At 29.3% G+C, this 11796-nt stretch overlaps 1 protein-coding gene across 1 annotated transcript; it reads left to right on the top strand.

Moving 5' to 3' along the window:
* The first annotated feature begins 7508 nt into the window (after positions 1–7508).
* Positions 7509–8126, top strand: LOC113558252 (P2X purinoceptor 7-like). Its single transcript, XM_026963730.1, has 2 exons — positions 7509–7932; positions 8032–8126. Exons 1-2 carry the CDS (start codon positions 7509–7511, stop codon positions 8124–8126), a joined length of 519 nt encoding a protein of 172 aa, XP_026819531.1.
* Positions 8127–11796: the final 3670 nt, after the last annotated feature.

Genomic DNA, 11796 nt, shown 5'->3' with positions numbered 1-11796 from the left:
AAGTAAGGAAGTGAGTTGGAAAATTTCGTTTGAGTGAGTCGTGGGTTCTAAGTCTACGAAGAAGAGAGGTAACGGGTTTTTGTTGAGTCTGTGAAGGACTGGTGTTACTTGTCTGACCTCTAATAATCGCACGACTAGCTCTTCTTTTATTAGCTCACAAGGTGTGGTTGGGTGTATGTTACGAATTACCACTCGAATTGGTTTATCCTCCTGAAGTTGGTAAGTGTGGAATTCTGCATTTTCTTTTCTTAGAAATTGAACAAGAGCTCTATACGACTCAGGATTTGCTGTTTGAATTTTTAATCGGTCGGCTGATGATTTGCAGTGGAAATTATCAACACCAATCAGGTCAATCAGTTTGTGCACACGCCCGGAAAATTGTCGACGCATTTTATGAAATAGGGGGAGGTATAATATGTTTAATAATTGTATTTGCTACAGGTTCTGTAAGTGAAGTCTGTGCGTCATCGGCAGGGGGGTTGGGTGACTGTTCCATTGAACTGAATACTTCGTAGCGATTTCTTGACGAGAATAGTTTTTTATTGGCATGCCGGCTCTCTTGGGGTGACAACGGTGGATCTGAGGTTGTGTACGAAGAGCTTGAATGCGTTCTTTTGTCGTTTTAGTAGTCCAGCCGTTTTTTTCGGCGGCATTTGGCAGCGACGTATTTGAGTTGTTGTTTATATTCGAATTATTCGAATTATTTTGGATTGCTTTATTTTTGTTTTGATTTGATAGTGACGGTGTGTTGGAATTATTTTTGTTTTTGACAGTGGTCGACGTAGTAGGCATTGTGGCGATAGCGATGGGTAATTAAGGTAATTAGACCGTCGGGCGACGGCCTTAAGATAGGAACGCAACGCAACTGAACTGTAGTAGCGTTACGTAATAATGTAGAATAAATAGATTATTAATTAATGTTTTAGTCGTTTGAAGCATACGTTCAAACACTCGGTGAAATTCCGAATGGAAATGAGCGTTGGATAGCACTAATGAACAGCGATAAGCACGTGTGCATCGGACGACGATCACTACGGAACTCCCTATGAGTATTTAAATAATTACCAATATTATTTATAATTTAAAAAAAAAAATACTTAATTACCATTTAAGTACCTATTGGCTATTATAAATACAATTATATTAGTATTATGGACGTAAATAGAGGGAGCTCAGGAGGGCTTAAACCCTCTCTAAGATATTTTAATATATAACCATCTATAATCTTTATAATAATAAATAATATAATTTATAATCTATCAACGCTTATGGATTTCAATTCTAATTTTTATGTGTTTTACTTTTTTTCTAATGACTAATGAAATATTAAAATCGGCGTTCGTTTTACTACATTATATTGTCAATCGCCAGTGTTTTGTTTTTGTCATATTTGTGCAAAGCACGAATCGCCCCTTTTTATATTTTGTCGCAAGGCGCCACTATTAGTATTACAATAATTATATTGTGTGCGCTAATCACTACAGTTCTATCTTTTTACATTATACGTGCGCAAATCGTTGTTCAATTATATTTTGTTTTATTGGTGCTGATCGTCATATTCCATATTTTTATTCTATAGTCGAGAATCGCTAACTTGTTAAATTATTATTTTATTTTAATGTTTCGCGTGTGTGCAATTATTATATAGGTATAGGTTGTAGCTGGCCAGCCATGCACCGACAAACTGAATTTTATATTATTATTTTAATAGTATTTATTGTTGGTTATGCCGAACTGGCAATTATAATTATTATATTTTACGTATTCGGCAAAAAGGGTCGTAATTATTATTAATTTTATTATGTTATATACATTTTACTAAAACTACTGAGTTACCATTTTATTTAGTTACTTATCCGATTTAATAGGTAGTACACACACACAAATATACACACTACATACACACACCACCCACACTAGCACTCACAGGTTTTTCTCGACGAATCTGTCCACTTTCTGTTGAATGCTATTTACAAATATACTCATAACACACATAGGTCGGTCAAATGTCGATGTGTATGTAGAGCGTACTAAGTATTTTGGTGACCGAGGCGCGCATATTATACCACCAGAGGTGTATTTGTATATTTATCGCTTGTAGGCCTGTGGAAAATTGCCGCCCTTAATGATGGTAAAATAAAATTTAATTAGGCAGGTATACAAAACAAATTTTTATTTTATTTTACATACAAAAACATAATAATTAAAGTTGAAAAATATTAGAAAAAAAAGGAATTACAAAATATTTGTATACATTCTAAATGTCTTACATAATAAATTATTTATTAAACGATCGGTTTACGTCGACATTTGGTTTTTGCGAATGCGTCAATTAAATCCTCGCAATTCAATTCTTTTAACATTTCATTTTCTATCGAGAATAATGCTAAGTTGTTTAACTTCTCATCAGTTTGAGTGGACCTTAAATAGTTTTTTACTCGTTTGAGGCATGAAAACGATCTCTCGGTGGTACAATTGGACACTGGTACACTTAAAAAATTACGAAAATTCTTAATGCAGTGTCAACATTTGGAAATATTTCAATATGTAAAGATTTTTTTCTCAAATACTGACACAATGCAATCGGAGTTAAACTATCGATGTCAATATCGATATTACTATTCAGTAAATAAGATTGTAAATGTAAGCATTCTAACGAAAAAGTATTATCCAAATCATTCGGGTACATTTTTTGCAATTTCTCAGCGGACTCAACTATTTTTAAAGAATTTAATGATGTAATTTTTAGTATTACTTCGAATAAATCACAAAACGTTTTGTAAGACTGGTGTCTTTTATCAAGTTCATTAGTAATTTTATCAATAATAACGTAAAATGTTTCAACACGAAATTTATCTCTACCACTTAACTCAGTTTGTTCGGATTTTTCATCGAAGTGTATTTTTTTTTTTTTTTATCGAGTTATATCAACATTGTACTCAGTAATCTTTGATATTTTTTTAGCTTTAGTTTCATATTCATTAAAATGATCTCGGGTTTTTTGTACTAAATTAATAAGTGATGTATAAATTTGAGAAACTTTATCATTTCCAATTTCAACACATTGTAGTTGCTTATTTGATGCATTAAATCGTTCTAATATATAATTCCAGAAAATAACGATAAATGATGTTTCTAATTTTTGCATTTGGTTATAAAGACCATTTGATTCATTTCGCGTAGCACATTTTTCAAAAATGTCATCCTTGATAGTGACCAATGCATTAATAATTTCGTCCCACGAATTATATAATGCTCGACATGCGTCTGCGCAAGCCGACCACCTAGTATTCAATAAACTCTTAATTGTATTAGCATTATGTTTCATATTTAATTGCAAAATTGACCATCTATGCGTTGATGCGGAAAAGAAGTTGTATAATTGTTGTATAAATCCAAAAAACATTGATGCTTGTGAGCAACTTTCAGCAGAAGATATGCCAACCAAATTTAACGAGTGTGCGCTACATGGTACATAATAAACAAGTGGATTAATTTCTTTAATTCGTGCCTGAACTCCACTGTATTGACCTGACATATTACTAGCATTATCGTAGCTTTGCCCCCGACAATCAGAAATGTCAATATCGTGCGATTTTAAAGTATTGGTAATGGCATTAGTCAAATCTAAAGCTTTATGTCCTGGATTTGAAACAAAACATAAGAATCGTTCTACAGGAAGACCTGTTTCGAGGACATAAATGATAATTTGTCGACGTGCGAAATATCTGGCGTCGAATCAATACTTATGGAAAAATATTTTGATACTTTTAATTCTTTAACAAAATTATATTTAAATTTTTTCATCATTAATAAAATAAACTCTTCACATATTACGTGAGATAAATACGATGTAGAGCCACTACCTTTATTTCCAAAACGAACTATATGATCGGCTAAAAACGGGTCAAATTTTGCGATTAATTCGAGTGACATTAAGTAATTACCATTGTGTACAGAACCAAAAAATGAATCATGTCCTCGAAAAGGTTTTCCACGAGAAGCTAACGATTCAATAGTTTCGACTACCCTCTTCAACAAATTTCTCCAATATTCGATTTCTGTATCTAATTGTTTAATTAATGAATAATCAATACGCTCCGAGACATTCCCTCTATGTTTTAAATTAATAATAGCATCTCTGTGCTCTTTACTATTTTCGTGGTAACTGAAACGGCTAATAGCATTTTTCCAATCATTAAATCCTTCAGTAACAAATTGAGTTTCTAAAGATGTTTGAAATATACGACAAGGCCCACAAAAAACTACTCCTAAACTTGGAGAATAAACTAACCATGAACGAACAATTATTTCTCCATTAATCAATCGTCTATTAAACATAATGTTGGTCAAATATCTTGTTTTATCACAATATACACGTTTAGAGTTAATAAAACCGTTTGTCATATTTTGATTAAAACCATTTTTTGCAACATAGTCGCGAAATTCGTCGTTAATAACCCATTTAACTGTGTCTGTCTCGAAAATGGTTTCATTTACTATCATATTAGTTAACTCATTTGACCCACAACTACCTTCAGGTTCAATATTGTCCACTTCAACAGATAAACTAATTGTTGTTTCACTAACCTGAGCATCTGTTTTCTTCAGAATATCTATAGTGTTAGTGTTACTATTACTACTATAACTACCAGAAGTAGAAACTGGATTTTTAAAAAAATCAGTCAATTTGTGTGTTTTATTTAAAACATTATGCAATTTTTCACTTTTTAATTTGGCAATTTTTTTGTATTGGTCACCACTTAACCGTTTTCTATTCGTACTCATATTCACAAAATAAATAGAATATTTAAAATAAAAACAATAACGATATAATAAGTAGACAAATAAAAGTGACACAGCTACAGCGGTAAGAACTCGACACTACTAAAGTAATATAATAAAAAACCTCAAAATAAAATATATTCATACAAACAAATATACATATTATATTATACGTAATTGAATTATTATAATTATCATTAGTTATACATTTTTACAATATATTATATATTTAGATAAATCTTGAATATCTTTTAGATTTTAATTCTTCATAAGGAGGACGAGGTGTTTGATAAATATTTTTTGGGATGTCGGTATTACATTCTTTTTGTACATCAAACGATTGTGGTGAAATTTCTTTTTCAGCTTCTTCGATAATTGTTGACATTATATCACGTTTCCAGTTGTTTTGAGTTTTATTGTAAGAACTTTTTATTGTAAATCGTCCTAGTGGCTTAGAAAATACAATTTTTTCTCCTATTAATGTTTTTTCAGTATTATTGTTATGGTCAAGTATTGCTAATATAGATCGTATGAACATACCATTGAACTGTAAATATATACGTTTATGCATATACTTGAGCCTCACGTTGTGATAGGATTCCAATTTTCCGGTGTGCACAAAATGTTTTGCTTGTCTCAAATCTTTAATGAAGTCCTTTGCAGTTAGAATTTTTTTTAAAGCATCATAGGAACTACTTTTTCTATGTATCCAAAGCTTATTTTTTACTTGTTCGTCCGTCAGTTTTTCGTGTTCGCATTGTTTTGTTATACCGTTTTCGTCTGTCCATTCATGAATATTAGCAATATGATTTAAATAGAAATAAATTTATCTACTAATAAATCAGCATTTTTTTTTCACAAGTCTGTGCTGACCACCATAAGTGATTATTAATACTTGATTTCCACAAATATACATCGGGATATTTTTTCTCCAATGTCTTAATTCTTTTCATAAGACTTTTTGATAGGTGCCAAATGTCAAACTTATGATTTATTTCGGGGTGCTGAGTCCGGAAAAAATATCGAATACCTCTATGACGGTCAGATAAAAACAGTTGAATCTTACAATCATATTCTACAGTTAATTTTTTTATCAACGTTTCACATGCGGCTCTTTCGAGGTCGCCCGTAACCATTCCTTTTTGGACTAATTGAAAATCAATTATTTTAGAACTATTTAAATCCATAACCGAATAAATGCAATATTTTGCGCAAAATCCCGGTGAATCGTATTGGTTATCACCAGCAAGCCAGATGTTGGATAATATTTTTAAATTATTTATATTATTTTGTTTGTGATTAGTCCAAACATTGTAAACCACAGGTCCAATGTAATTTTTTATGATTTTGTCATAAGACGTTCTAGAGAAAAAACGTAGATTCAATACTTGACAAAATTCAACCATTTGCGCAAATAATATACCTGAAAACATTAGTGCCGATCCAATACATATATTACCAATTGCTCTTTTTTTAATTTTTTTTTTTGTGAGTGCCATTGAAACGTATGATTTTTTTTACATACAGTAGTAACACACAGACATGAACCTTGAATAAAATTATTTAATGATAATATTTTCGACCCACCTTACAATTATTAAAAAGCTTTGATAGACATTCCCAAAAAACTATAAAACACTCATCCTTATTTAAATTTATTGATGATTTAACATTTTTTGACTCACAAGTATTATAATTTTTTTGCGGTTCTGTAGTCTCGTCATCACTGGTATTTTCGCTGTCTTCGGATTCCGATTCTATTTCAAATGATAATTCATTTTTTTTTTCATAGTTAATTACTCTGATCAAATTTTCATTTCCCAATTCACACTGTATACCTATTTCACTTGTTTTTCGAATTTTATTATCGAAATCTGGCTCCTCAATAGCTGAAACATCGTCAATTACTTCAAAATACGATGACTTTGTTATAATTTTTTTCTTCGGTGTACTAGTTCTTATTACATCATCAATTATTTCTGTTTGGCGTTTTTTCAAAATATGATGTGATTCTTGCCTGGGGTTTACAGGTAATTTTGAATTGCTTATACCAATTTGAATACTAGGTACAGCGTCGGGATTTAATCTTACAATACACTTGGATTGTGGCATAAGTTGTTTTTTTAAAACATCTGATTGATTAAAATCAAGCAGGAGAAAATGTTTAGAACAAATAACCGACCCAACACAAGGTTTAAAATTTTTTCTTTTACAAAAATGCTCCCATTTTTGATGCCGTAATGGTGATTTATCGCGTTTTGGAAAAGTATTAAAATGTAAATTATTATCATTATCAACATTTTTACGCTTACGATCGTTATTCGACGCACAACCAAATACCGAGCACAAAGTCATATTTGTTTGGTTATCAATAAAACCAAAAAAATAAGCGGATATTTCGATACTTCACGGTACACACTGTAGAGTGTCGACTGAGGTCTGACTGTCTGAGCCCTGAGGTATAAACTACTATAACTTGTTTGTATTTGCGGGTAATGTAAATAGCCAGTTTATTTATATCAATTAATTTATATTGCACAAAATATTAGCTATTTATAAAAGTTATAAATAATATAATTCATTGTGATTACGTATACAAATTCATATGGTCGACTATTGCAGTAGTACCTACTGCAGTGTGCGCTGACCGATTTGACTGCATTACTAGAGTCTAAAACAGTAAGCGATTTTTGTTCTGTTTTGAATTTTGTAATATAATTATTATGTCTATAACTCCGTACAATTTTGAGCCTTTGGTTACCGATGTTGATAACTATGATTATTTGGAGTACGAAGAATCAGTAGTTACTTACAACGATAGATCTAAATTAGCTGTAACAGATTGGTGCTCGTGTGGAAAATGTGAAAAACAAATAAATGATCGTGAATGTGTTTGTTGTTTTGAACTTGCGAATATTTTTAAAATGTGCACAAACAATGAGTGCATAACAAAAAATGCTTTATTTTCAAAAGTTGTATTAGATGAAGACATTTTAAAAATTACCAGACAATACAAGATTTCAAAAACAAAGAATAAAACAAAAAAAAGAAGATTACAATCAGCTACTATGGAAAATAAAGCATGGCGATTTATTTGCTACAAACAGTTTACACTTTGGGTTAATTCATGGATGACAATTGGAAGAGGTAAGTAAATTTATTTTCGACAGTGTTACACTAATAAAGTCATAGGTATGTAAAAAAATCTAATAATTTATTCTTTATTGTGTTTGTTTCATACTATAGGAAATAGAGTTGTTATTCCATCATGTGTGGTCAAAAATATTCGTGAACGTTATCCGGAAGAAAACGGATTGTACATTGGTTTTCAAAACCGGTGATTCATGTAATCTATTTCTTATTATAATAAATTAAACATTATAATTCATAATAAAGTACATAAAATAATATATGTAAGTTTTTAGTTTTAAAGTCGTATAAAACCTACTATACTTCTATTCAATTCTGTGTACCTACCTTTATTTGAATGAGTTTATTTTTATTTTATTTTAAGGTTTTTTAAACATTTATTTTAGTTTTTATATCATAAATTTTAATAACACATGTGTTAATACATTATACAAAATAACGGATTATAATATTATTAAATATACCTATGTATAATAACGTATTTATGTTTGATGTTTTATATATTTTTATATTTTGTCTTTCCTATAAACTACCCTGAAACACATTTTAAGACAATAAAAATAATATGACCATCTAAAGAAATGTATAACCTTTTTATAAATGTACTTTAATAATTTTTACCTTTAATCCATTTTTCTCTATAATTATTTTAATCGCGCGAAATAAATCCCATGCGTGTATATTAAATACGGCCCGTCGGACGGCGTGATGTTATGACGTCACGCGTAAAACGCGACTTATATTTAAACGCGGAACCAATTGTCCTAGAAACATTTTAAGACCACCAAAATTATTCTTTTTCAAAGCCCTATACATTAGCACAATAAAAAAAAAAATAAATTTTTTTTTGTTATATAGTGCTTTAACCAAGTGGCAATGAACATAATACTGCTTAAGTAGGTACATAAAATTAAATGGACGTTGATATAATGTATTACGTATATTGATTGAACAAAAGAATTTATATTATTAGAAATATAATCATCACGCATAGACTAAAATCAAGATTACCTCGAAATGTCTTTCTATATATGTATTACATTGCCTATCAATAAACTTATAAACTAGTTATATTGTAAAAATACTAAGAGTATTGAAACAATAAATAAAAAAAAAATCTTAAAGAAATTTTTTAAATTCATTTTGAAATAATAATATTAAGATTACAATAAATTTCATAAAATTATTAAATTATTTACATTATTGAGATGAACTATATATACGGCTATTAATATTCTATAAAATTAAAAATTTTCAGGATCTGAAACAGAATAAAATAATAAAATATATAATTATAATAATATACAAACAAATATTCTTAATCTTATACAAATTTTTATGAAATATTTAAAGTAATGATATGTTTAACAGAGAATGCTCGGGAAAAGTTTAGGGTGCATATTATAAGATATGATTCACATATTTAGGAAAGATTTATCAAAAATATAATACAAAAGTAATTTATTATTGTTTTAAATCTTGATAATTATTGGCGAGTAACTAAATTTTTCAATATAATTCTAAAATAAAAATTGCTTTTAACAGTTTATTTATTTAATTGGTTATGCAGTTTTTCCCATGTAAATGGTCCATGTCTAAAAAGGTTAACTTAATGATGTTTTATAATAAAAAACGTCTATAACCAAAATAAAATGGTTTTGAATTTATCAAAGATTCAGTGTACAGTATTTTAAATTGGAACATATTTTTTTATTATTCTAAGAGAACACGAGATATATATTTAAAGGTTTTTAATGCACAAATGAATATTATTATTTGTATTTTTTGAAATCTTCTGAAATGCATCAACTTTTTTTTGTTAACAATTTCTAGCACTCACTGTTTTAAATCTTTTTAGAAGAGTAAAAATTAGTATAATGTACCTAATTATATAAACTTAACTTAATTATTAGTTATAATATTTTGAATGCCTCGTAGTATTTGTAGCACACTATCGATATAGCTACATTAAATAAGCATCGCGATTACATAACAACGTTAAAAGTAAAGTTAATAATCATACATAAAAATGAAAGTATTACTTTGATAGGTACTTGACTGTATTATAGAGCCATATAATAGATATATATTTAATTTGTTTATTAGGACAATGTCATAGTGATTGAACAACGCAATAAGGTTAAATTATATGTAATTAATAAATAAGTTCCTACACAACAATTAAACATATAATTTTAAATACCTTAGTAATTATATGACTCCGGATTTACCTTAGGCTTATCTAATCCGTCCGATTTTCGCCCCTAGATGACGTATAAAAAGACATGCTTCGAAGTAATCCATCGCTAAATCAGGCCACTTTTCATAATCCTACTTAGGAACCATTAGATCTACTTACCCATCTTTTGCATTCTTTCATTGTAATTATGAATGTCAACTTTCCTTCTATTTTAGTTATTCCAACAACTTGATCAGGTACAAGTCAGCGTGTTAATCCGTATTTCGTCCTTTTTAAATTTAATGCATAGATTGATCATCTAATCATAGGTGGTTGACTAATGCAATAAAATTGAATTAAATATACATTTATAAATAAGTTCATACAAAACAATTATGTATAAAAATTTAAATACCTAAATATTTATATGTCTCCGGATTTACCTTAGGTTTACCCCATAATCCGTTTTTCGCCCCTAGATGATGTATAAAATAGTTGGTTTTGAAAATAATCCAACGCCAAGCCGAGCCATTTTTTATAAAACTCTTAGGTGTCAAAATTCACTGTCTCATTATTTGCTTTTGTCCATTTAATTATAAACGTCATTTTTTCGCTTATTTTTTTTATTCCAAATATTTGAATTGGTTCAAGTCTGCGTGTTAATCCGTATTTCGTCCTTTTTAAATTTAATGCATATGATTGAAATATAGATGGTTGACCAAGGCAATAGGATTAAATTATATTTACATTATTAAATGAGTTCATACAAAACAATTAAACACACAATTTTAAATACCTTAGTCATTATATGACTCGGTATTTACCTTAGGTTTATCTCATCGTCGAAAAAATAGACGTGCTTCGAAGTAATCCAACGCTAAGTCAGGCTACTTTTTAAATGTAAACAACATTTTATTTATAAATTGTTGAAGAAATTAAATATTTATGTAGTACAGTAGCCTATAATAAACAACCCGTTTTTAAAATTAAATTATTTGATATTTGTGGGTACATAATGTTTTATTGTATACCCTAAAGCTTGCCACATTTTAAACAGCGTGCACTGGCGAGCCGGCGGCGACAGATAACACGCCGTATGTATTTCATAAATAAAGACAATAATAATTAGAAATTATAATAAACAAAATAAAAATAAATATAAAATTAGCAGCTGGTGCGCGTGAGTGTGTATATAATATATGTATTATTTATCGGTCTTAACAGGTATAATTTTCATACGAATGTAATTTTTATTAAGCTACCAGGCACAATTTGGGGTTTGGATACTGACTATTGTTAAACTTTTGTTCTCTTATTAATTTGACTAATACAAATCAATGGTTCGACAAAATGTATGTTATATGTGGAAAGTAAATATGTAAAGGCGCTTCCACATAGTATACAAACATGAAATATAGCATATGCAAATTCATCACAAACACGAAAAACAGAGATGATGTGAACGTGTTTACAAATAGTAAGTACACACAGTGCACACACGCGTATTTCATGATTGCAATAAAAGCGGTATATCAAAGATATTTATAACGACTATTGGACGGGATCTTTCATGTTTGTACTGTTTGCACATTAGCAATACAAAATAATTTAAAATAATATTTTATAAAATGATATTATTAGTTGTCACTTTGTTGTTGTGTAGTGCACAGTGTAGTTCGTGG

Source organism: Rhopalosiphum maidis, chromosome 3 (assembly GCF_003676215.2).
Source record: "Rhopalosiphum maidis isolate BTI-1 chromosome 3, ASM367621v3, whole genome shotgun sequence".
Classification (NCBI taxonomy): Eukaryota; Metazoa; Arthropoda; class Insecta; order Hemiptera; family Aphididae; genus Rhopalosiphum; species Rhopalosiphum maidis.
This window is presented reverse-complemented; position numbering and strand designations above follow the sequence as displayed.